Source organism: Syngnathoides biaculeatus, chromosome 23 (genome assembly GCF_019802595.1).
Source record: "Syngnathoides biaculeatus isolate LvHL_M chromosome 23, ASM1980259v1, whole genome shotgun sequence".
NCBI lineage: Eukaryota > Metazoa > Chordata > Actinopteri > Syngnathiformes > Syngnathidae > Syngnathoides > Syngnathoides biaculeatus.
The window spans coordinates 18,254,866-18,282,345 of NC_084662.1; the positions used below are offsets into that span (position 1 = coordinate 18,254,866).

The window sequence follows — 27,480 nt, forward strand, 5'->3', positions numbered from 1 at the left end:
AAAAAATTCGGATAGGTGCAATGTTCCCCTAAATCGCCCTCGAATCCAGAAAATCCACAAATAATCGACGCTTTATTAAAACACATATGAATCATATTTTCAGGACCATAAGATGCAGTTAAGTCTTAACTTTTACAGAAAATGGACAGCATGCCTGATATGTACACTGAGTTCCAAAATCTCTAAATATTTTTTGTGACTACTTTATTAATGGACAACCAAACATGCTGGTTACATGGATAGCATCCATGCTAATTAGCACATGTGTTCGGACGTGTTTGCTACAACAGTGTGGGGCTCACAAAGCAATGAAGAATTATTGAAATTTTACATTTGTAAGCAGAAGTAGCTTTCAATGCCCCACACACTGACAGTGTTGGCAAGTCATTAGTAAACATGTTGTTCACACTCGCGGTGTCACATTAAAACTAAACTCATCACCCCACTGCTAACTGCTAATAGCATAACTAGAAAATAATGAAACAACGACTGAAGAAATAACTGACACAAAACATGCACTGTAAACGCAAATTGCAAAGCATGCTGGGAGCACTCAAAGCAATGCCGTCTGGGATGACATCCTGAAAGTAGAACTTTGAACTCTGAAGTACCGCACACTAATATACTGTAATTTGCATGTGGAAGGTTCCGCTGAACTGTTAAGAAATTGTATAAACCAAATAACAAACCGGTTCTGTCTCTTGCTAATAAAATTGCTTTCCCGTTTATTCTCTAAATAATTATACATGTGTATCCAGGGTGTTTGGTTTCCCAGTCCACTACACTGACGTGTCCAACATGAGTCGGCTGGCGAGGCAAAGGCTGCTGGGACGTTCGTGGAGTGTTCCCGTCATCAGGCACCTCTTTGCCCCTCTTAAGGAGTACTTCGCCTGCAACTAGTCACACAACAACTCTCTCTCTCTCTCTCTCTCTCTCTCTCTCTCTCTCCTCTCTCTCTCTCTCTCTCTCTCTCTCTCTCTCTCTTTCAGAAACAGACACAACACACACATGCGCACACACACACAGAGCACACACACCACTTTGTGACAACAGATAACTGTACATAATACACAGCTTGTACATGAAGGTTGGCTGACACAGATGAAACAGATGACCAGACAGACATACACATACACCGCACACACTGCTAAGGACTTCATCCCTAGATCCCGAATAACCTGCTGGCTAATCTTGTTCCCCAGGTGCTACCTTGCACACACGTATACACAAATATACACACACACGCACACACGTGCTAGTGCAGTTTCTGTGCTATATGTCACACACAAACTTCCTTCCAACTGACCTTAAACTGATGTCTTCTGATATTTTGCATTAGTTGCAGTCTCCATGAGGAAACAACACACATCTCTCTCAATACTCCACCAAAACGTATGATTACAAATATAAGGATTTACACGCGCAACGGAGGTGGTGTAGTTGTATTACTAATGCAACCAAGATAAATAACATCCATACACACATCCACCACACACTCCAGCTAAAAACCACGGTGCTGGCCGGGCTGTACTCGAGGTCCAATGGTGCCACTTTCACGTGAAATTTTTACTATTCTTGGTGCTCTCAGAGACTTGTGGTCTCAGTTTGTTTTCAGTTGCTGCAGTTTTGGGTCCCTAACTCATTTAAACCAAATACTTCCAAGCAGGCACAGATATTGAACCAGCTATACAGAGTATACTCGAGGGCTGAGAGAGAAAGGAAAAAAAACAACAATAATCCAGGGTAAGCTTCACTAAATGAACTCCTTTGTTGAAGAAATCTCATTGGATGAGTTAATCATTAGTGTATTGAGCCAAAGTAACACCAAATATATTTTCACTTGTTCCTGGGTATCAAGTTACTGTACATGTCTTTCAGAGATATTCAGAACTGTCATTTAGGAATCCCATCTGCAGTAGGGTGGCATTTAACTCTTCTCTGTCTGGGAATGTGCCTTTTAAAATATACAAAATATACTAGCACGGTAGTATCGAGTGTGCTCAACTGGCCAGATTAAAAAAACAACATATGGCTTGTGTAGCAACCTCCAGGGAATTTAATAGGACCTCATACAAAAGCTGATGCACTGTATTTGTAGTTTCTTGAAACATCTTTCCCTTTTCAAAATTAACATTATGTTAACAGCACCTCCTCCACCCTTTTTTTAAATATACACAATATACAATAACCCTCTTAACACTGTGGCAAATATCACGTTTGCATAGCAAATCATCATTTTCAGCTCAACACATGTCACGCTTATGTAACGTGTTGCAGCTCCACATGCCATTTTTGGCTATGTATTAGCAGACTACTGAACAGCCTGACTATTCTCTATCATGCTTCAACCTAATATACGATAATTCTTTGCTTCCAAAACAGTATTAGGTACAGTGAAGAAAATAAGTATTTGAACACCCTGCTATATTGCAAGTTCTCCCACTTAAAAATCATGGAGGCGTCTGAAATTTTCATCGTAGGTGCATGTCCACTGTGAGAGAGATAATCTAAAAAGAAAAATCCAGAAATCACAATGTATGATTTTGTAATGATTTATTTGTGTGATACAGCTGCAAATAAGTATTTGAACACCTGAGAAAACCAATGTTAATATTTGGTATAGTAGCCTTTGTTTGCAATTACAGAGGTTGTTGTTCACCAGGTTTGCGCACACTGCAGGAAGGATTTTGGCCCACTCCTCCACACAGACCTTCTCTAGATCACACAGGTTTCTGGGCTGTCACTTAGAAACATGGTGTTTCAGCTCCCTCCAAAGATTTTCCATTGGGTTTAGGTCTCGAGACTGGTTAGGGCAGCCCATGCTTCACAGTAGGGATGGTGTTCTTGGGATGGAACTTATCATTCGTCTCCCTCCAAACATGGTTAGTGGAATTATGACCAAAAAGTTCAATTTTGGTCTCATCTGACCACAAAACTTTCTCCCATGACTCCTCTGTATCATCCAAATGGTCATTGGCAAACTTAAGACGGGCCTTGACATGTGCTGGTTTAAGCAGGGGAACCTTCCGTGCGATGCATGATTTGAAACCATGACGTCTTAGTGTATTACTAACAGTCACCTTGGAAACGGTGGTCCCGGCTCTTTTCAGGTCATTGACCAAGTCCTGTTGTGTAGTCCTGGGCTGATTCCTCACCTTTCTAAGGATCATTGAGACCCCACGAGGTGATATCTTGCATGGGGCTCCACTCCGATTGAGATTGACCGCCATGTTTAGGTTCTTCCATTTTTTAATGATTGCTCCAACAGTGGACCTTTTTTCACCTAGCTGCTTGGCATTTTCTCCGTAACCTTTTCCAGCTGCGTGGAGTTTTGTCTCTGGTGTCTTTGGTCAGCTCTTTGGTCTTGGCCATTTTACAAGTTTGAGTCTTACAGATTGTATGGGGTGGACAGGTTCTTTATGCAGCTAATGACCTCACACAGGTGCATCTGATTCAGGATAATACATGGAGTGGAGGTGGACTTTTAAAAGCAGACTTACAGGTCTTTGAGGGTCAGAATTCTAGCTGATAGACAGGTGTTCAAATATCACACAAATAAATCATTAAAAATCATACATTGTGATTTCTGGATTTTTCTTTTTAGATTATCTCTCTCACAGTGGACATGTACCTACGATGAAAATTTCAGACCCCTCCATGATTTCTCGGTGGAAGAAGCAATATAGCAGGATGTTCAAATACTTTTTTTCTTCACTGTAAATAACTGAGAGTTATTGTACTTTACTTTGTAATATTCACTGCCAGTTACCTACACTATACACTCGGTTGTTTTCTTTTATACAAACTCAAATAATTTATTCAATAGATGTTATATTATTTAGTCAGTTATAGTAGGATAGAATGATCCCAACATCATACTACCCAAATTTTCCTCCCTCACGTATTTGGTGCTATGCAACAAACACGCTAATATTCCTAATTAACACTGTTGTATCAAATCTGTTACTCTTGTATCTCATTATCACATCTGTTACTGTTGTATCTGATTCAAATGTGACTGGAATAATAATACTACTTCCAAGCGCCTGGCTGCTCCGAAGCCCTGGCCGCACTTGCGTGATGTAATCATCGTAGCTTCGTTCAACGAATTAATGAATACATTTTCTCCTATATTATGTCACGCGCTTTTAGACCTAATTCTTTGGATTTTTATGTGAAGACTTCATTCCTCCATCACTGGATAACCAATTGCAACGGTGACTGCAGCGCACGTCTTTGCTCGTTCGCACAAGAGATTTCTGGATTAAACAACTGAATTTAGTTTATATTACTGTGACACTGGTGAGAATAGATATTTTCATACTATACTATCACAATAATATAATTATCTTGTACATTTGAGTTTTTCACAAACTTAAAAAAAAAGACTAGTTTTTACACCATTCACTTTTCTCATGTTAAATGTATGATCAAGTACTCAGAGTACTGAGTACTCATTTACTGATCTGTTACTTGTAAATAATGTGACAATCTTTTAATTTGATTTAGAATCAGAAATGCAAATCTGTCGTTTCGGTTGGAAGTTCATTATGTAGCCCTGGTGACAAACATATGGTTAATTAAAATAAGAAGTGACGACCGGGTTCACATTTAAAAGTTACCCGTTACTGTTCATTGCTGGACTTTTGTTCTAGAGCCACCTGCAATTAATGAAAATTCACACTAGAGACAACATATAGTAAAACCTTCTCAGTATATAAATATTCTTAGCCTTAATATAGCCCTTCCATTTGCTTCAAATACATTTAAAAATATTAAAAGACAGAGTGTGTTGTGTCCATTAAAAAAACTATTGGCATAAGCTACAGATTTCCATGATATAAGATATATCATATCATTTTAAGTTCTGCGTCATAACAGAACCACAATAGGTATACCTGTATAGTTGGATATTACTGTATGGTGAAATTTATTATTGCATCCCAAAAAACAAAATGAAATACTATGTTAACAGAACATTAAGTAAAACAACGACATTCGCGCCATATAAAAATAATATACTGTACAGTATTCATTGTCCATTTTCCAAGCCGCTTATCCTCATAAGGGTTGCGGGAGTGCTGGAGCCTCTCATTAAAATTAAAGTCAACATGGGAGAGCGTGAGTGTGAACATCTAATACTGGTGCTTACTACACCTTGACTGATTTTTTAAAAATATCACGTTACTGTATCCATATTTGCTCTCTTTTTAAAGTGTGATCAAAATGGCCCAATGCAGTGAGGTTTAACTCATCCAGCGAGAATACTCAAGCCTGTTGGGAGAAAAATGAAAACAGCCGTAGCACTGTGTCAAAAGGGGATACTAATGGACCTTTGATGGTGTAAAAGAACCTCTCTTGTGCCTCGCCCTCTTGTGCTCTGCTGCTGTCGTTGAGTGACAAACTAAAAGAAGGTTTGGTTGTCAACAACCCATTTTTGCAGCTCAACTCTCTTTCTTTATTTCATAGGGATGCAAAAGGTTCTGTAGTTCTTGACCAACAAACTCCACTCGATGAGGGGGAGGCAGACCTCTACTCTGGAGACACTATGCTGGCTTTCGCCTTCCGATGAGCGGATCAGACGGTTTTTGATTGCATAGCAGTGCAGGCCCTCTTGAAATTGAACAGAATTGTTCACTTGGGAAATCCCTTTCGGTCTGGTGCTTTTGGTCCCAAGTTGACCGCTTTTTCTATAGAAAACCTTCCAATCCTCTGACCTTCCTCAGAAACCAGCGAACAGCTGTACACATACATACAGTCGACACCCACGTGCACAAACAATCAGAAACCGTAAACCAGCAGTTTTGTCTGTTGTTGTTTATTTTATTTTTTTCCACCATCATGTTTACTCTCTGTTTATACAACCAAACTTCAGGTGCTTTTTCAACCAACCTTCAGGTGCTTTTTCAACTCTGCTCTTTATACAAAGCTCTACAGTGCAGGTGACACACAGACATAAATACACACAGTTGCTGGAAACACCCTCAGTGTGGTGCTGATGTACTCAAAATACATCAACTGTTGATGGACAGTCCATGCATAGACGCTGTGCTTCTGCAGGACACCCGTCGCTGCCAGGCCTTCCACGGCACTGCTGGGTGTGACATCATAACCCTGCGCCGCATTGGTGCTGTCAAAACCCCTTCCCCCCCATTCCCCTCAGATACTGCATGTCGGTCCGTCAGTGTAATCTCATGTTAGATTAGGGAGTAATGATGATAAAAATAATAGTAGTATTAATTATAATAATAATCCGTTATTTTGTGTGTGTGTGTGTGTGTGTGTAGGTGTGTGTGCGTGTGCGTGTGTGTACTGTTCAAGGTCGGTGCTCAGTTCAGTTCAGTTCAGTCTCAGCCAAGAGGGGAAAGAAGCTTGAGAAAATATATTACAGTTTGTTATTGTGACTTTGTCTTGTCGTGAGAACAGGAGGTGAAAGATACTCTCAAACAAGAAATGTGTTCAAACAACAACGACTGCAGCCTTGGAATTGAGACAAATCCACGATTATTTGCGATACAGTGGAACCTTACATTTCAATCTACGGTCAAACATTTGCAGAAAACGTCAAACGAACGTGTTTTTCTTTTTCTCTTTTTGTATGGTGCTACCTCAGAAAGGTACCAGCGAAGGCAACGTGGAGAAAAGTGCCAGTGAAAACATTATATCTGAAAATCTTACCTAATTCCTAATAGTGGTAGAAGAGTGACAAAAGTGGTACACGCATTTTTGTCACAGCAACATCTTGACAGTAATAATAAAAATGCCCCATTTTTTTATGTAACTTGAACCCCGCCCAGACCAACCAGCCCTACAGGAAAGAAAGCTGCGGATCAGCTTGAACTCTTATGCTAATTAGCCATATGGTCAGTCATTTAGTATACACCCTGTTTAGTACAACATAGTTAAACATAGTCCATCAAAAATAATAATTAAAGAGAAAAGATCTCCCGAAAGGAATGGATTTATTAAGATTTTGAAATAGTGAGCTGTAAATTGTGTATTCACTCTTGAAAAAAAATGCGTGATTTACTAAGATTATGATCTTTTGCTGAGGTTACAAATAGTGGGCAAACTTGCGTGCTGTCTAATAGATTATGTCCGCTGTTGGTAATAGGTGTAAAAGTGGTGGACATTGCTGTATTTCAAATATGAAATTTGAAGTGATGGAATTGGAAGTGTTAGTGGATAATACTGTAGTAACACAAAAGGAATGTATTGCTCCCATCATTTGGGAGAACCCAGGAACCTAACAAAAGCCACATTTTGAGTAATTTAACTTGCCCCAAGTATGTGGGAATTGGGTTCATCTTCCAATACTGCATAACATTGCATTTAAAACATGGAGGAGGGTAGCATCAATTGTCAACATGAGCTGAAATGGGCCAGACAAGGAAAGGCCGAGCTGAAGCAGTTTTGTTATATGCAATGACATGTCTTGATGTCTTTGTTGTGATTGACTCCATTCAGGAGCTCTAAATTTTTATTGCTGAATATATATTTTTTGGCCTTTCAAAATAGTTACATGAGCAGAAAAGATCCATACTTCCCACCGCCTCTATTTTTGCCTGCGTTACACTGGCACTGCTTTGCATGCCTGGTTACATCTGTCTTTCAGATGATAATGGTCGCAATTCATCTCAGGTTTGATAAATTACATTGCACGTGCCGCACTCATCATTTGCATCTCATGCTAACAGAGTGAGCAAAATGAGCCGCGTGAAGATTTTTCTCATTTTTCTCACGTATTCTGGGGTGCGTCGAGATTAGCTGCCACACCTCTTTACGTGAGAAATCAAATTGTCCTCCATTTCTGCATGCACAAAACTTTACGGACCGGCTGTCAAGGTGTGGCAATTACTGTACATACAGAGTAAAAAAAAAAAAAGAATGTGATGCGCTTAAAAACGAATGTTAAATAAGCTTTCCTTTTCTTTGAGGTCATGCGATCTTCTTTTGGATCATGAGGTGTGTTTCCCTCCCCCCATTTTTTGAAAAGAAGTTCTTGGAAGATGCGTTTGTACTCATTTTTGCTATTTTGCATTCTTATTTTAGTAATATATTACGTGACTGACGTGCAGTCTAGTGTCGTTTCATTTGCGAGCGTTTCGTTCAAAGGAATGAATGTCCTCAGTGAACCAAATGAAATGAATCAGTTTGTGAAATGATTTGTTTTTTTGAGCTTGCCTGCCACCATGAGCAAGTCATCTGGGATCAGAGACAGAACTGTTCTGTGCAGTCTCCACGTGGGAATTGCAATGCGCAGCGCAGAACATATCATCTCTGGTCATTTTTCACACGTTTGACACGCAAAAATCCAATACAATGGAAATGATAGAAATTGGTCATTCCTTCTAATCGGTCCGGGAACAACGGCCTCATGGACCGGTACCCGTCCGTGGACCAGGGGTTGGGGCCCACTACCGTAAACTATTAAGTTACACCACTTAGACAGCGGCTTACTGATTATAATACTATTATCCCAATTATTTTTACAAATGTATGAAAGTTAAAAATGATAAAATGTTAACATTGCACAATAAATATAGTTTTGTTTTGTATTATAACAGACTGTTTGGCCCTTTAACAGATTATTTACTCGACATTCCCATTTTTTTTCTTATTGGAAAATATGATTTGAAATCCAGACAAACACTCTTGTGTTCTACCTGAGAGGTTCCACTGTATTCGTCATCAACGGTTGTTTTTAGCCTGACGGTTCCCACTCACTCGAGGGATGCTTGGACTCAGTGAGCAAATTTTCCGCCATACAAAAAAGTCGTTTTTATTTCCACTGCTCTCGAGGTCGCAATCCAGGCCAACGGGGCAGTTGACTGATTTGTGATATCGTTCGATCGGCACCGCCGTCAGTCCCGTTTGTGCTTTAGCTAATTCCTTGCTGTGATTTCTGACAATGGTACATTCCGATCTGTTGCAGCTGTATGTTATTCGTTCTTGCATGTTTATTACAAACCGCGTTCATACACTGAATAGGATCAGTTTCGAACATCGACAGCACAATGTTATATAGGCTGAGGTGATTTTGTGCCAATAACTCGCCGTTTTCTCAGACGCGGCCGTGTTTTTAGCCCTAATCGAGCCCGATTATGCTCTTCTAATTGCTTTAATATTGTTGACTTATTAAGGCAAATAATGCACTTGATTTGATCAGTTGTGAGCCAAACAGGCTAGGGATCACTGTCTCAGTTTGAGGTGTGATGTGAACATGTTTCTGTTTGAGAGTCCAAGGAGACAAGAGCTAGAGGAATGCAACCATAGTTTTGATTGACACCTGTCAATCGTTGAAAGAGTTGATGTCGTCGTAAGACAGTGACGATGGTTTGCCTAATGACAGCTTTTAGGCTGAGTGTTGCGCAGTTTTCAACACTGATATCAGACTCCCACACACACAGACACACACACACATCCCCCCAAAAAATAAACACAAAAACAATAATAAATTACTGTTGTTCAGGTACACACAGAGCAAACACTGCATATACACGTCCACAAACGCAACACTTTACAGACCCAATGCTGCAGCGCATTCAGATGACACTCATCTCAAGGACTACATGAAAGATGAGCTTTTAGGAAAAGTTGGAACTGCTGGTGTTTCAAAAAGGTGCTACAATTGTTTTCTGAAAATAAGACAAAAAAATATATTGCTAGGAGTATAAAAGTTTGTCTTTACAATGACTGTATTTAAGTTTGTTGTAGTAATGAAGAGGCACTATTATTATTTTACTCTTGTATGAATATGAACTAATTAAAAGGCATTTTAACTTTGTACTTGAACAATGTAAGAAAAGAACCGTGAATAAAAAAAAAAAGACTGTTTCTTGTGATTCCGTGATTATATTTTCTGTGTTTTGCGTCGCTTGAGTGTCCATCATTTGTCCATCAATCATGTACGGTCCTCCAAATATGAGGGAAAGTGCTTGCTGCAAGGCATTTAATTTACCAGTAGGTGAAGTTCACTTTAAAACTGACACATAAAACAAATGAAAATTCAACATTGCATATTTATCAATCGAACTGTGTAATTATGCCTGGTTAGCTTAATGCTAGCATACGATGTGAAACCCCATAGACCGGCTAAAATACATGAACATATAGGTTAAAGTAATTATGAACCTTCAAACAGCTGCAAAGTGACCTCACGCAGAGCAGCAACCAATTCAAACACGGCGTAAAATAATACTTATAGACATATTGTATATCGCTACTCTAAGCAAAGAGTGTTTATTTAAATGATAAAACTCTCTTACATCCTCTTAACTGCATTCCACACCAACGTGATACTACACTGAAGACATGCATCTGTCCATTTTCTGAGCTGCTTATCCTCACAAGGGTCACGCGAGTGTTGGAGCCTATCCCAGCTATTGTAGAGCAGGAGGCGCGGGAGGCCCTGAACTGGTTGCCAGCCAATCGCAGGGCACATAGGAACAAACAACCATTCACACTGCATTCAGACATTTGGGCAATTTGGGGTCTTCAGTCAACCTACTATGCTCCTGGGAATCTGGGATTTGAACCCCGGTCTTCAGAACTGTGAGGTAGACGCTCTAACCATTTGTTCCTCCGCGCCACAAACTGTAGACGTGCAACTCCAAAACCTGACTTACCTGTACAGTATGGGGAATGTTTTTTTTTTTTTTTTTAAAGCACGAAAAGATCTAAAACATTAAGCGTGATAGCGCCATCGGCCTCTTAATGACGACACCGCCGATTTTACCATAGCCCGAAGGCGTTTGAACGCACCACTTTATTGGAGACAAGGGGCACGCCCCTGTCGACTGACATATCTCGTCAGCCATTGGCTCAGCGTATCCGTTCTCGTGTGGGTTTCGAGGCTTCCCATTGGCTGTTGAAGGCAGCATCTGTGCCTCGCGCTGTGCCAGCTGTCCTCGCACACACCGCAACCACCGCAACCCGGGAACGAGGGCCAAGAAGAAGGGAAGGAAATAAACGGTAAGGTGCTATTTAACCCCCCACCCCCCCAAAAAAAAAAACGTCATGCGATATCATGCTTGTTCTGACGTCATTTCATGATCTTTTGAACTGAGCTGCACGAAAACCACCTGTCGTATCGATTATGCATACGTTGTAACGTATTAACGGAAATTTGTCGTCAGACAGCAGGGATGCCGATATCTACAATGATCTATTATCTTTATTGGAATGCGTTCATCGGAATGTGTTCATGAATTTCTCATTCAACGAATGTGTTAACAAAAATGCCCCTCCTCGACGACTGTGTGTGCGTGTGTATGTGTGCGTGCGTGTCCGCGTGAGTACATTGGCGTGCCATCACTGTAATAATAAAACCGCCGTTGGCCATTATGTAAGGTACTCCCCCCCGCACGGCTTATTTGCTTTCCCAACAAATATTGTGTGAGGATGACGAAAGGACGGTCGCCGTGCAGTTGAAGCCGCACTGTGATCCGCCTTGTCACGCATGGACACCAAGAACGGAACCGTGTGTCGGGTGGTGATTTAGAGATTTGTCCTTGGTTTAGATTAGCCTTGGAACCAGAACGTCTCTTTTCTTGTGCGTTTGTGTGTCGAGAATGATCCAAATCCGTCTGTGTAAAAATGACATCATCTCAATCGGGACAAATGATATTCTTCAATATCGGCACCTTGCAGTTGCACCTACAGTAATAGGCGAGGCACATCATACGGTGCAGTAGTTTTGCTGTTATGAAGCCACACTACTTTATTAGTACTGCAATACCATACACGACACAACTTGGCAGATGTCTTAATCCACCTTCTGTCATCTCTTATTCCATTAATCCTCTTGATGTCTATGGTTGTGCCACTATCTGTATCAGAAAAAAAAAAAAAAAAAAAACACTGCGGGGCTTGTCATGACTCGGCAAAGTGAACATTTTTAGAGTATTTTTCCTTGCATTGCGATGCTCTGTGTTTCTGTGTTGACAGACTTAATGGGGCCAATATGGTATCATGGCACATTTTGATACGTGTATGAATTTTTATGTTAAAAAGTGGCCGGGAGGGGGTCACCCACCCGGAGCTCACCCATTGGATTCAACTGCCATTCAGTGGCAGTGTGAATGTGGGCGTTAATGGCTGGCTGTAAGTCCTTTGGTGTCTATTGGCGCAGGGTCCAGCTCCCTGCGACCCATAATTGGGTAAGCGATATGAAAATGCATGGTTACATCACAGCTTAAAGGCTCAATTAATGTTTTATTCATCAACTATACTCTCAAACTGCGTTTGTCCACTTTTTCATCGGAAACAAGGAGGAAAATCACAAAGATTTGGCAGGACAGTTTTTCCACAACATTTATTCAGCCAAGGCACAATGGAAAAAAAAACATCACGCGCACCCAAAAAACAAAAATGATCCTCAACTAATATTTTTGGACCGATGATGTGAAATTGAATAATTGGTGGCAGCGTAGGAATACATCATCACTCAGTACAAGATACCACGCTCAGTTTCTGCCGTGCTTACAGTATTTGATGTTTGTTTCATATTTACGGTCTTGAAGTGTTTGTCTTACAAATATTGAGTGTAATTAAAATCTAAGTACTGCATGAGCGTAGGCAAGCTATGTACTTTAGCCAGTTCTGACGTGAAGAAATTTGTGTCATGTCGCTGCCATGTAGGAATGGAATTCAGTCCAAAAATTAAGGCCAAAATGCCAAATAAAAATGAAAACATATGCTCAGAGGTAAACCTTCGTATGCCGTGCTCAGACTTTATGAAGTACGACAGCATTTAAAACAATTTGTGTGACGTCCGAAGCATATTTTCCCCCAAATTGTATCCAAACTCTGAATTTTATGACGTCCCGGAGTATTCGACTTTAGAGTTTCCACTGCGCATGTCAAATATGAACAGATGCAGTGATGTTCCAATTGCCCCCCCCCACCCACCCAAAATATCAACTCTCACGAAAATGCAGACTAACATCTGGATAGAGAGAGATGATCCTAATCCCATTGGTGCCTCATTTTATTGTACCACTGTTTTCATTATGTATCATCTCCTTCTGATTTACGAATACTTTGATTGATCCGTCAACCTTCTGCTCTTCCATCTTCTTTTAACCTCAATCTCTGTATATCATCATCAATCTGTCATACCGTATCTATTCTTATCACCGATTGGTTGTCCCATTGTCTGATCTTATGGCTTTTGTAAAGCATGCAGGCACATAAACACTCTCTCTCTCACACACACACACACCACACACACACACACACACACACACACACACACACACACACACACGCACACACATGCACGCACGCACACAGAGATTGCTTGAACACGTGTACAAAATAACAAAGACATGCCTTGTCACTGCTGCAGTGATTAAACCCCCCAGATCAGAAGTCAGCAGCTGTCTGCCACGTTCTCACTTACACCACACACACACACACACACACACACTCACACACAAACACTTTTGATTTGCAGAGACAGCGACGACACTGGAATAGCCATTATGTCAACCTTTTACTTGCCTAAAACAGTACATTTTAAAATTGGGTGTTTTTTTTAATTCAATTGACTTTTTGAATTTTAATTGACATATTGTGAAGATGAACCATTCTTTAAATAAGATAAGGTTTCCATTTATCAATCCATCCATTTTCTTTGCATCTTATCCTCACAAGGAGCCTATCCCAGTTGTCAACGGGGAGGAGGCGGGGCACATCCTGAACTGGTTGCCAGCCAATCGCAGGGCACATGGAGACAGACAAACAGCCACACTCACAATCACACCTAGGGGCAATTTAGAGTGTCCAATTAATGTTGCATGTTTTTGGGATGTGGGAGGAAACCGGAGTGCCCCGAGAAAACCCACGCAGGCACGGGGAGAACATGCAAACTCCACACAGGCGGGTCCGGGATTTAACCCGGGACCTCAGAACTGTGAGGCCAACGCTTTATCAGCTGATCCACCGTGCCGCCGGTTTCTTTTGATGCTATCATTCCTTTTGTTCCCTATTAATTTGTTCACAATTTTGTTAAAGTTAGATGGATGGTGGGTATTAAACAGTTTGCGTGCGCTTGTGTTGTCCATCTATTTGTCTTCTGTACATTTGTGTCTGTATGTGTACGTCTACATGCACTTGAACTGAAGGGCAGCTGGCCGGGGGGTGAGTGAAAAATGCTGCCTGTGCTTGTCTGTGCCCTCCAAATCATCCATCCAAATCAAGTATGCTTGTAATCGTTAAATTCTTCAAGCATGACTATTTTTACAAATGTCTTCAAACAGTCTCGTCATTTTCTATATTAGACTTTTTTTTTTTTGTCACTGACTGTACTGATGTTCAACTACTTGCACTGGCACTTAACATGAACCATTCTCTAGTTATGTAGTCTATTAATCTCCAATCCAAAAGATGCCTGTTAAAGGTCTGCGAGGTTCAATATCTGAATATTCGTGTGGTTGTAACTTATACTGAGTTTTTTTTCAGGTTCTTATTTCACTGGCTGTAACTGACAATTGACACCGCTGACTACAACAACCCCAATAATAAACATATTGTTCATCAAATACCTCTCAAAACTGAGTTGTATTATCAATGGAGAGTCCGAATGTTCTTGTACTGGATCTCATCCGATTGTATAGCTGTACTTAAAAAAGCGGCCGGTGAGTCAAAATGTGGCACGATTTCAACTCGTGATGGTGCAGTAACAACTACAGGATACAGCGACACTTGCTGTTCAGGTCTCCTGAAAATTGACAAGTGCATCTCTGGTATTTTGGATGGTTTTAAGAGGTCTCAATTGTATACTGAAAGCTATATAAGGTACAACGGAGACCAGATTTAAAAGGTTTTCTACCAGGCCTCTCAAGTCCAACACTCCAAAATATCCTTAAATTCATGCAGAATAGACTAAATGTTCAATCGGCATTCTACGATGGTGTCATGCAAGTATTGTGTGTGTGAGCATGTTCGGACCTTGTTTCCGCTGAAAGCAGCCCATTCCCCACCTCCTGGGAAACCACTCTTTTATTCTGGCTCCCAAGCCTGAGGGCCACTACTTTCCATAACCCCCACCCCCACCCCACACCCCAACAAACAAAAAAATACTCCCAGGATCGACATCACTGTCATCAAGCCCAGCAGAAACCAGAGTGATGAGAATGTAAGGATTTTGTTTCGCTTGTGGCAAACTGTCCCCAAATTCATCAGAATGACCACCTGAGTGACGTTTGATTTTGCGGGTACTCATTGTACAGGTCACTGCTTTCATTCTTCTACTATACCCCCCCCCCCCCTCCGCGCCCCTCTCTGCTCCCATCCACTCTGCTCTGCTTCCCCCTCTGTTCCCATCCATCTCTCTGACTTGATTGTGTGTGACTGGGACTCAATTGTGTTCTACTCGCGAACACATCGCATACACCCACCCATGCAAGAGTGCACGCAGGTACACACATGATGTTTACGGAGTAAACAGTTTGTTGAAACCATTTCGGAGGATTTCTAGGTAAATGTCACGTAAAAAATGTTCAATGTACTTCGGGAACTTAAATTAATTGCGTGGATAAACTCTGAATTCTTCCCATCCTTTCATGCACTCTAATCAGGTTAGATGAGAGATTTGCAGATTACTGTGCAAATTGGTGTAAAATTCCAAATCACATTGGTTTGAAATTGGAACAATGGCATCCTGCATTGTTGGGATGATTAAAAAAAAGCTATCTGCGCCATGAACCTCAGCACAAAACAAAATTATGCCATTGCTTTGTACAGATTGGTGTGGGGTTTATGTATAATTAAACATCATGTCTCTTTTTCTCAAATTCTCACAGTGCTTCGCAAAAGAAAAAAGAACTGCAATTAGGTTAATTAGATGCATGATTTTGAAAGGAAACTCCAATGGGAACATTGAATTACTGCTCCTTTCAAGTAAGAGTTCAGTTACATGCACTAATGATCTTGAATACCCGCAACATTTAATCTTTATACCTATGTACATCTGGACATACACACGTGTAGGAATGTGTGAACAAAACGATGCTGAGGAATTTTCTCCATCTAAAACACACATTTTTTTTTGGTTCTTTCAGGAGTTTGGCTGGCAACATGGGGTCCATGCGAATTCTCATTAAGGGAGGCAAAGTGGTCAATGATGACTTCACCCATGAAGCAGATGTTTACATCGAGAATGGCATCATTCAGCAGGTAGGCTTGTCAAATGCAATTTACCAGTACTTTTGAGTCCAATTAGAGCTCACTCACAATTTACTGTAATTTCCGGCCTATAAGATGCGACTTTTTTTTCACACGTTTTCAACCCTGTGGTTTATACGGTGATGCGGTTAATTTGTGCATTTTTTCTAACGGCTGCAAGGGGGCACTCGAGCGGAAAAGGTAAGCGTGAGACCAAATATAGGAGCCGAGGAAATGACTTTAACGGTCCGGCCCTGTTAGCACGGCGCTAGCGTTAGCAGGTGCGGCGGCGCTAGCATTAGCATGCGCGGCGACACTAGGATTAATGTTTGCGCAGCGTTAAACTCTCTGTGTACCGTCTTTCTTTGTAAATATCTCGTGTTTCAATGTCGGTTTCATTGCGGCTTTTACAAGGCTGCGGCCCATGTATGTACCAAATGGTATTTCCTTTACAAATGTACTGGGTGAGGCTTATAACCAGGTGTGCTCTGGAGGCCGGGAATTACGGTACTTGTCGCACTGGTTGAGATCACTCAGTTTTGAGGGCAGTAAGTGTGGCTTCCGTTATCACGATGACCGTAGTCACTATGTATAATGACTTTTACAAGCAAGTGAAGTATTAATTGCCCAATAATGGGTAGCGATACTCTATGTGGGGTAGTTTTTATGCAAATTAGCCTGATAAGTAAAAGTGGGCCAAAACAGCTCACTCACAGATGCATTTTCGCAAATACGGAGGAAAAAAAAACCCTGTTTCTTTGATTGCACACTCGATGGGTGGGTCGGCACTCCAGAGACCCAACAATTTGTCCGTTTTCAAGCATATGCTCCAATAAATTCCAAATTCTCTTCGCTTTGACAGTTAGCGGTTGATACCAGGGAATATTGTACGTCACTGACGAGCCTGAAACCCTGCTTGATTTGATGATTTTGTAAATGTGCTTGATGTGCGTTCAAAGGTCGGGAAGGAGCTGATGATTCCGGGTGGAGCGAAGGTGATCGACGCCTCCGGAAAGCTGGTGTTGCCCGGAGGAATCGACACGTCTGTGCATCTGCAGCAGACTTTCATGAACGCCACCATCCAGGATGACTTCTACAGCGGAACCAAGGTACTGCTACGCACTGTAAATGGGAACTGTAACTCTCGAGGCCCCAATAAGTACTCTCCGAATGTCGACCAGGAGAATATTTGGTAGATTAAGCAGCAAATAGCATTTACAGCCCCATTGTGGCTTAGAGAAACGACTGGCTTAACATCTAACGGAATGCCAAGAGAAATAGGGTGAGAGGAATTTTTTTGGGGGGCATACCCAATTCTCCACAGGCTTGCTCGCCCCAGCAACCCCCTAATCACTGTCTCGCTACCCACTGACCTCGCTGCCATAGCAACCAACCCCCTGCTTAAAGGGGGAAATCAGGATTGTGTTTGTGTGTGTGTGTGTGTGATCCTGCTCCTTTCTCCAGCGTTTTCTCCGCATCAGGCCCTTTCCATCTCAGCCCGGTGTCACACCGTCTCCCCACATACGCTCCTGATCTACTGCACCAGGCAAAAAGGAAAAAGGCTCATGCTAGGATTTGAGATGTTTCCTTCGCAGTGTCACAATATTTAATTTTGGATAGAGTTGCACCTTTTTTCTTTCTTTTTTTTTTAAACAAGATTGGTGATGGTGTGCAAAATCCTCTCTAGGAGATTGCAAAGCGGGGTTAAACTCTGGACTGTGTGGAGCCAATCTGTGCGTGAAAATGCTGTTACATGCTCCAGTTTCAATCTTCAGGCTAAACGTATGGACACTACTGATGGACTTGCAATGAAATTGAAATGTCTTTGAGTTTGTTAGTTTAAAAAAAAATCCATTTTCATATTTTTTTTAAAAAATATATACTTTTACGTCATTCAATTTTATTGGGAAATGATAAAAAGGTGTGCATAAGCTTGATTAGAGACTGTGACTTGCCTGTCGGTGAAAATGTGGCAGCCTTTGGGTATCTTGCTCGGTGCATGAGCTTCGTGATTGAGACTCGATTTCTCCCGGGTGAACTTCTCAGTGTATGTCAGCACATTTTGCCTTCAGCTTCTTCATCATTTTGCACAAACATAGTGGGAAACATTCCAAAAAAATTGGAGTGTTAAAGTCACATGATTTGATTTGTTTTTTAATTGTTTTCATTTGGTGTCCATCGAAGCCCCATATTGAGTTTTCTCTGTGCTCATTCCATCTTTCTTTGGCGTCTGTCCTCCCTCCTCTACTTCTTTGTCTCCTTCATGTTTCATCCAAGGAGATTATCTTCACAGTAGGGGAGGGTGGGCTCTAAATTAGTAATGGATTTGGGATAAAACACTAGATTCTTGTCCAACCAACCTTTTTTATTCAATCAAATGTTAATTCAATACACTTTCCAAACTGAGGACACATTTGTGTTCATTTAGTAAAAAATGTCTCACTGTGCCGACAATGTTTCAAGTAGCATTTTACATTATTTATGGCCATACAAGTGCAAAAATAAGGTAACTATCGTAATAAAATGTTATGTTAAAATAATGTCTGAACTTGTATGACTAATGATGAGGGCATAGTAAAAGTTTGTCCAGATGCACCTCATGCATCAAACTTTGTAAAGCGCTTTGAGCATTGTATTCGTGTAAATAAAGTGCTATAGAGTTCGTGCACCTACCTCACTGAAGTCACGTGACTGGCCATATTGACGGTCTAGCAAAGCATTCTTCAATGCTAAGTCTGTTGGAGACGGCATGAAAATATGTCCACTGTATCTACACGTGTATCTGGTGAGTAAGTCGTCGAGATTTACACAGAAGATTTTGAAAGCGTATAAAAAGCTGGACGCATACAAATACTGCGTTGCTGGATCTGTTCTCAATCAAGAATAAATCCCACGAAGCGATGGAGCCACTCACATTTTTTCAATACAAATACCAATATTTAAATAAATGACCCTAGTTTTGCACTAATTCGCATTCATTAGCTATGATTGGGAAAAAAAAAAGACAGGGAGTCGGCTCCTCCATACACGAAGTGTGTTGTGGCCACACGTTGAACCTCTCCGTGACAGTTTTTTTTTTTTTTAATATGCATTGTTCTCAAATGAGTCCAAAGCGTATTTAAAAAAAAAAAAAAACAAAACAAAAAACGCTGGGATAGGTTTTAGTCCCTGTTCACAGAAGCGTGTTGCAGCCACACGTTAACCTACGTAAACATCACTGTGACCGACAGTTTATTTTCTTTTTTTAAATACGCATTGTACTCATTTGAAAAACAATGCATATTAAAAAAACAAAAAACAAACGTCTGTTGGGGAGAGGATTACTGAAGATGAATGTGTGGCCGACACGCTTCTATGTACATTGGAGACAACTCCCTGTCTTTTTTTTAATGCATTGTTCACAAATTAGCCAACTTGGCATTATAAATACTTTTTGGTAATTTGAGATAATTCCTACCTGAAATGAAGTGATCGCTACATAGTTGTGTGTATTTGGTTGGGCACCGTCCATATTTCATTGACGAAATTCATCGATCTTTTCTGGTCTTTTCATGTGGTATTCTATGGAATGACCTCTTTGAATATCTGTCTCGTCTGTTGTAACAACCAACAGCACAACAAGTCTCCGACATTGTGTATATTCTGCTCCGGTTCAATGTCCCCCACAATGTCGAGCAGCTCTTTTTGACCGGCAATATGGCGCCGTGAAAATGCTGACTTCACGTGCATGAGCTCTATATAACTGGTGTCCATTTACCATTTTAGGGAGTTAGGGAATAATGATGGTGGTCGAGGCAATATTTTGCATGTTTGCAATTATTTTCTTATTTTGAGGTTTCAATGTTTAGTAGACAGAGGTTTGTTTTTCTCCAAATTCTGAGTTTTTAGTTGTGACGTTAGTTCTGCTCTTGATCGCCATGAAATGCTGCTTGGTTCTTTATCGTCTCAACACTATTCCAGTTGGACTCTGATGATTTTGAATGGATGACTGTTGGTGTAATTTCCCAGAGGAAGAGGCAGCCAACGATGTTAAGAACATGGATGTCGTAGCAGAGCAGTGTCTGTTGTCATGGTTACACAATATAGTGCATTTACTACTGTGCGAGCAGAGGTGAGTCACAGCTGATGAGCGGCGCTTTCTCCTCGTGTGGTTTTCATCCCAGCTTCCTCATCCTGTCACTCTTCTCACTTCCTGCAAAGCTCAGCTTCCTCCTTTTTCCACATCCTTCTTGCTCGTCTTGGCTGCTGCCGTAGAGTGCTTGGAACTACCTAGAGCATAAATCCAATGACGTACATGTCATTTCAGATGTTGTGCATTTGCATAAGGTCATCTTGTTTTTATAAACCACATTATTAGAATTATGCTTATTTTATTGTCATCACTAGAGCAAACACAAGGAATAAGCATTATTTCCATTAACGTTTACTGCTGCAGGAAAATGGGAAAATGACAATATTTTCACACACCCTGGACATTTGTTCCATCCAATTGTGATTGCAAGATGTGCATTTATAGCATCAAATGGTTATCCAGTATCACGTCCCGCCTAAGTTCAGTTCAGATTCTTCACTGAATGTATGTGTTGTCCTACCTGGGGAAAACACACATGCAAGCATGACGAAAATATTTCAACTTTGCACATGAAGGCCAGAACCTGCATTTGAAAATTGAGGCAGATGTACTTACCCATAGTCCAAAGGACCCCCTGAGTGGAATGTTCTTTTTCAATGAACAGCTTGGTCTATATATATCATTGCATCAAGACAAACTGGAGCTATTGTTCTTTTTAGATGATAATCCTGCCTTTCGTTTTCTTTTCCCTTGACCCCCAGGCAGCTCTGATGGGCGGTACCACCATGGTGATGGCCCTGATCCTGCCCGAGCAACACTGCTCCCTGGTGGATGCCTACGAGAACTGCCGAGCTCTCGCTGATGCAAAGGCGTGCTGCGACTATGCTCTGCACGTCGGCGTGACCTGGTGGGGACCCAAGGTAAAGTCAGACCAACCAACTTGGCATCCGTCAGAAAACACCTTTCAAGCACCGCCATACACGCATTTTCATATTTGGGTGAAATGTGCGATGACCTAAATTATAAACCCTACCGGAACTAGGTTAACATACATATTCATTGGGCACATTAGGTAGATGCTCTGAGTCACTATGCTTCATTCAGCCTTTGGCTACAGAATGCTGCGATATCATCTGCTGAGACTGTGTGTGCGCGGCACTATTAGGCACACCCCCACTGTCTGAGATCCAACACAAAACTCTGATAAAAAATAGACATACAACATACGATATACTTGGTTGTTTCATTTCTCACTATCGACCCATTCGATATGAACAATTAAAAATCCACATTTCCTTAGTACTGCATGTTCCCTCCAACATTCACTACACCTGTAGTTTTGTGCACATTTGTCTATTTAGAAGAATAAAAAGCAAAATCACTCACAGTACAGTTAGAATCTAGACTTCTTATTAATGCATTAAATGTAATATGTATTTTTGTGGCTTATTGGAGGTGACTGAGGGACTGTATTTGTAGTTGATGTGCTGTGATCTAATTCTGGCTGCTGGGTGAGCTCTTTTCATGCCCCATATAGCAAACACACTAATTCCTGTGCCTTGATCTGCTGCACGCTCAAGGTGCGGAATGAGATGGAGACCCTGGTAAGGGAACATGGGGTGAACTCCTTCCAGATGTTCATGGCCTACAAGGACATGATGATGCTGCGGGACTCTGAGCTGTACCAGGCTCTGCAGACCTGCAAGGACATTGGAGCCATCGCACGTGTCCACGCCGAGAACGGGGAGTTGGTGGCGGAGGTGCGCAACATACTCATGACGGCTTGGTTTTCCCTGCCGTTCCTAAATTCTAAAAATGATTAGTATTGTAAGTGGGAGCAAATAATTATGCATACATTCTCTCTATCGTTCAAGTAAGAACATTTTGTAGATTGTTTTCAAAAGTATTGTGTGTATCTGTAGGGTGCTAAAGAGGCTCTGGACTTGGGTATCAGTGGACCTGAAGGCATTGAGGTCAGCCGTCCAGAAGAGGTAAAGTATTTAGTTTCCTTATATTTTATGAGCAAAACAAGAACATTCAGAAGTGCAGACCTCATTGAAGGCTTTAAAACAAACTCAAGGCTAAAGCCTCTAATGATCTTTGAAAGCGGTATTAGCGTGTGAACATGTTAGGTGGGATTATACATTTGAAAGGCTTCCAAATATGCTATCTGGATCAAATCTGTCATAAAATTCATATTTACATCTCAGCTTCTTTGCATTAAAGTTTTGTTCAGATCTGATTAGATTTGACAATGTGCATTCTCAGCAAAAAGAAGTTGAATAGCTACTAGTCATTAAAAAAAAATTACAAAAAAATTCGTTATCTCAAAACTGTGGATAGGAGTTACACACAAAACATGAATGTAAAAATGTATCAATTCATACTATAAATATCTAGGGAGGGAAATTAAAAGCATTAAATAAAAGGACAAAAAGCATTAAATAAATGGATATACCAAAACTGGTGAAAACAAAACCTCCTTAATAATTATCTAGTTTAAACACATTCTATTCCCATAAATTAAAAAAAAAACAGGGGGAATAAAAGTATTTTATTTCAGTACTTTATCTATGTATACTTATGTTAAACAACATTGTTTTTTGCAGCTGGAGTCAGAGGCTACACACAGAGCTGTCACCATCGCCAACAGGGTAAACTGACCACCAGTACAGTTCTAATGTTCCATATCATGTCTATGTCAAGATGATGTGGGCAATTAACAAGATGTCCTTGTCCTTCCAGGCGCACTGCCCCATCTATCTGGTGAATGTGTCCAGTATGGCTGCTGGAGATATGATTGCTGCTGCCAAGATGCAGGGTGCATCTCACAACGACAAAAACACAGACAGACTGTGGCTGTGACGGTAAAGATGAGAATAATGCTCTTTCTGTCTGTGCAGGTAAGGTGGTGCACGCAGAGACCACAGTCGCTCACGCAGTGTTAAACGGCATGCAGTACTACCACCAGGACTGGGCTCACGCTGCCGCCCACGTCATCGTCCCTCCTCTCCGCCTTGACCCCAACACCCCCGGCTACCTTATGGGACTGTTGGGCAAGTGCGTGTACAATTTGCACAAACACATACCCCTACAGACCTTCTCATAATGTTTGGAAACAATCAGCGCCAGGGTCCTTCCAGGTAGCAGAAAGTGACGTGGTTACCGCTAACCGGAACTAAAAAAAGGCTGACTTTTGTGGTTGTGCCACTAGATAATCCTTAGCAGGTTTAGTGTCATCAGCGTTTCATCACCAAAAGAGCACAACCGTGCCATTAATCCGAACAACAGAAAAGCCAGTTAATAACCCAGCGACTCAATGATTATGTTAACTGTGTTTAATTTTCCCTGTCAATTTTTTAAATCCATCCATCTTCTTAGCCGCTTATCCTCACAAGGGTCACGGGAGTGCTGCAGCCTCTCCCAGCTGTCAACAGACAGGAGGCAGGGTACACCCTGAACTGTTTGCCAGCCAATCGCAGGGCACATAGAGACAAACAGGCACACTCACAATCACACATAGGGGCAATTTACAGTGTCCAATTAATGTGGCATGTTTTTGGAATGTGGGAGGAAACCGGAGTGCCCGGTGAAAAACCTGACAGGCACGGGGAGAATATGCAAACTCCACACAGGCAGGTATGGGATTGAACCCGGGACCTCAGAACTGTGAGGCCAAATCTTTCCAGCTGATCCACCCTGCCGCCATTTTTTAAATCATCTTACCGATTGAAATATACATTTGGACTGCCGTTGGGTCTCCCTTTTAATTAATTTACATCCCAACTGACATGTCACACAAATTGCAGTGAAATACAGAAAGCCTAAAATCATCCTTCCAAATTTCACTCTGCGTTTGTCAATTAACGTGGAAGGTTTTGTTTACCAGTGGTGCTATCGGGGCTATCGCCACTTTATAATAGGTGTGATGTCATGATGAAAAGGTCTATTTGGACATCAAGCAACATCTTTGCAAATTTTTGACAGACCTAAAAAGCATTCCACGAAGAAACAAACTTGCTGTATATGCAATAACGCATCAACTGAAAATACACATCCTGATTCCAGTGACACTTTGAGCGTAGTGGCATCCGAGCACCGTCCGTTTAGCACCAAGCAGAGGGCCTTGGGCAAGGAGGACTTCACCAAGATCCCCCATGGGGTCCCTGGAGTCCAAGATAGGATGAGCGTCATCTGGGAGCGGGGGGTGGTAAGTCCGTTGACACGCATACGCAACAGCTGACATTCCCATTTGGTGCCTTCCCTTCCACATACCAAACCCCGTAGCTCAGTGGTTAGAGTACTGGTTGTGGGTTCGTATCCCACTGGGGTCTCTTTGGGCATCTGGCGTAAAAATTGTGCCTGAGATGACACGCTGTGGCGACCCCGAAAGGGACAAGCCGAAAGAAACACACACTTCCACATACCAAACCCCATGCGGTTAAAATTGCTTCCATAGTCACACATCAATGTCCTCCTGCAGGTTACAGGAAAGATGGACGAGAATCGCTTCGTGGCTGTGACAAGCGCTAACGCAGCAAAGATCTACAACCTCTACCCACGCAAGGGTCGCATCATCCCCGGAGCAGACGCCGATGTGGTCGTGTGGGATCCAGACGCAACTAGGCGAGTTGACCCTGGACGGCCAGATGTGTCGTGAGCCCTTCGCTCATTTTTGCTGTTTGTGCAGGACCATTTCTGTCGGCACGCAGGTGCAAGGAGGAGACTTCAACTTGTACGAGGGCATGCGCTGCCACGGTGTTCCTCTGGTCACCATCAGCCGAGGACGCTTGGTCTGCGAGAACGCGACATTCATGTGCGCCGAGGGCTCCGGAAAATTCTACCCGCAGCGCACCTTCCCTGATTACCTGTACAAGAAGATGGTGCAGAGAGAAAAAGTGTGTACAAATGCCCTCGAGTCATCACCTGTTTGAAAGTCTAATTACTTTTGTCTTCTTCACCGAATGAACAGGCTCAGGCGTACAAAGGGGTTGACAGGGATCCCTACTCTGGTGATGTAGTCAAAGTTACCAACGCCATGAAGAAGGAGCTTGGTTTGAGCCCCATTGATGGAGACGCCTCTAACAAAGGCGTTGTAAGGGTGCAACAGGGGGTTCGAGACCTCCATGAGAGCTCTTTTAGCCTCTCGGGTATGTAAAAGAACACTAAAAGCCACATTTGCAGCAACCAGCAGTTTCCGATTCCGCCACGGGATTGGAAAAAATACCGTTTATGTAAGCCCTGATTTGGCTTGTGCTTTTACTGGGGCGTGTGTGGGTGGGACTATAATTGCTGTTTCAGCTACATAAATCGCCTAGCAACATTCATACCAGCAAGACACAATTTATCTACTTTATTTACAAGGGTAAATAAGGAGTTAATTCAACAAAAGAACACCATTGGAGAACATCGTACATTTCCTGTCTTCTTCTTGGCATGCGGCCGTTGCCAGGAGACTCGTTCATTTTTTAATGACTCAAATTGGATGAAAACAGAGCTTAATTACGTGTTTTCCATAGGGTCTCAGGTTGACGACCACATCCCCAAGAGGTCCTCCGCTCGGATCCTGGCCCCTCCAGGTGGCCGCTCCAGTGGAATCTGGTAAACTGGCCCCCTGAAATCAACCGTCCAAGCCTCCTTGTTTTGTATATTTCTGAACAACCGAGAAAACTGCACTGATTTTAAAAAACAACTTTAACGGTAAAAGGGAAATTGTTCTGTGATTGGCAAAGACCGACCCATCTGATCAGTTAGCCAAAATATTTTTTACAAATCTAGTTACAGTCTTCATTCTGAATTGATCAAATACACCAGACTGACATTGCTATGTCTAAATTTATTTCCCAAATTTGGGCCGAACACGACTTACCGATTATTCATTGTGATGCTTGTCAGACAAAACAGGAAATAAGACTGAATGCTTGAAAAACAGTTGTTGTTTTTTATTTTCAACTATTTGAAGTGATGTCGACTTAAATATATAAAGCTAGTAGAACTGGATTCAGTGAAACATCCTCATCACACACCAACATTGACATAGAATAGATAAAGTCACACAAGATGTTACACAAGATGAGTGAAGAATTCCGTTGATTCTAAAACCACCTACTGTGCTTAATTCCTTGGCTGTTCCTCTGTTTTTCTGACGGAGGGACGGCGATGTGTGGTGATGACATCCAACTGTTCAACATACTGCGTCATCTTTGCTGCTTCACTCTGTGAACAGTCCGACTGCCTCTTAGTGAGGAACCCACACCTCGCGAATATCCCAGTGTATTCCCTAAAAGAAGATAATAGTAGAATAGATAGCAATATTCCAAATTACACATAATTGGACTGATACACAACGCAAGTCGGGAGTTGTTAGGACGTTCTCTCGGGGGAGAAAAAAAACTGTACTTATGCCTCTAGGACTAGGTTATAATGTGGGGGGGGGGGGGGAGGCCAGCTATTTCAATAGCCAGAAGGTCATTGGTTGTAAGTTGAGAAACTACACTATGGTTCACGTCACTAAATCACATAAGAGGAGGCTCCACAGAGCAGGAAGATTGAGCTGCACATGATTCTAAAGCACAGATCCTTTCACCTTTTAAGCGTGTCATTCCTTTCCAGCCGTGTTGTTTATTCATGAGCACATTTTCTGTCTGTACTGTACATTTAGAATGCTTTCTTTTAGATAAAAGAATATGTTGCCAACGTGAGTGAGTCACCCCTATTATTGTGCACACCATGCATGAAGAGAACCAGATAGACAGATGGCCACAGGTTCACAAGTGGTGCTTTTTCCTCTCCTTTTTTTTTTTTTTTTTTACAATGGTATAAAGAATGTTAATTTTATTCTTGAATGACTGTCGTGTAGAAGGCACTGTAAATTGTCAGTGAGTGTGCGTTGTCGAGTTAGTGAATTGTTTTGTTGGAAAGTGAACCTGTTGTGTTGATATATGTACCGTGGCTGCTTGTTTCTTACCACAAAGTATTGGTAAAACAATAAAATAGAAAAAAGTATCCCATTGTCTCTCTATTCATTAATTTTGAAGCACCGTGATTTGACATACGGCGTTCCATACAATTGTACTTTATTACACTATGGGAATGATTTCATCACTTCTAGATGTTGCTGTGTGCGATCTTGCTTCAGTCACGTTAACACCCTGATTCTCTGAATTTGAGAGCTGTGATAATCACATTTTCGTAATGTATCTTTCTTCCCAAGAAAATAAAAAAATGAAAAAAATACG

General features: G+C 41.6%; 2 protein-coding genes across 4 annotated transcripts in view; both read left to right on the top strand.

Annotated features, from left to right (window-relative positions):
- Window positions 1–9,827, top strand: part of LOC133496372 (DNA (cytosine-5)-methyltransferase 3A-like) — a 42,883-nt gene extending 33,056 nt beyond the window's left edge. For 2 of the 3 annotated variants that reach the window (XM_061811855.1, XM_061811856.1), the window contains 2 exons: window positions 759–1,743; window positions 5,470–9,827. In XM_061811855.1, the coding sequence (XP_061667839.1) occupies window positions 759–900 (142 nt within the window). In that variant the 3' untranslated portion in view covers window positions 901–1,743; window positions 5,470–9,827. Of the gene's footprint in view, window positions 1–758; window positions 1,744–5,469 lie in introns of those variants that run through there. The other variant, XM_061811858.1, reaches the window with a different exon arrangement.
- A 1,061-nt stretch (window positions 9,828–10,888) lies between these two features.
- On the top strand, window positions 10,889–27,192 carry LOC133496822 (dihydropyrimidinase-related protein 5-like). The gene is made up of 14 exons (XM_061812842.1): window positions 10,889–10,974; window positions 16,068–16,182; window positions 17,130–17,279; window positions 21,004–21,162; window positions 21,823–22,002; window positions 22,165–22,233; window positions 22,852–22,896; window positions 22,988–23,063; window positions 23,146–23,302; window positions 24,311–24,452; window positions 24,726–24,868; window positions 24,933–25,140; window positions 25,215–25,392; window positions 25,762–27,192. The coding sequence occupies exons 2-14, from the start codon at window positions 16,084–16,086 to the stop codon at window positions 25,845–25,847; spliced, it is 1,692 nt and encodes a 563-aa protein (XP_061668826.1). The 5' UTR covers window positions 10,889–10,974; window positions 16,068–16,083; the 3' UTR covers window positions 25,848–27,192.
- Window positions 27,193–27,480: the final 288 nt, after the last annotated feature.

Excerpts from the sequence above, each read along its gene's own strand:
- LOC133496822 (XM_061812842.1), top strand. The coding sequence starts at position 16,084 with ATGGGGTCCATGCGAATTCTCATTAAGGGAGGCAAAGTGGTCAATGAT. Across the intron at positions 22,003-22,164 it reads ACGGGGAGTTGGTGGCGGAG|GGTGCTAAAGAGGCTCTGGA; the intron begins GTGCGCAACATA and ends GTGTATCTGTAG. Across the intron at positions 23,064-23,145 it reads TGCTGCTGCCAAGATGCAGG|GTAAGGTGGTGCACGCAGAG; the intron begins GTGCATCTCACA and ends CTGTCTGTGCAG.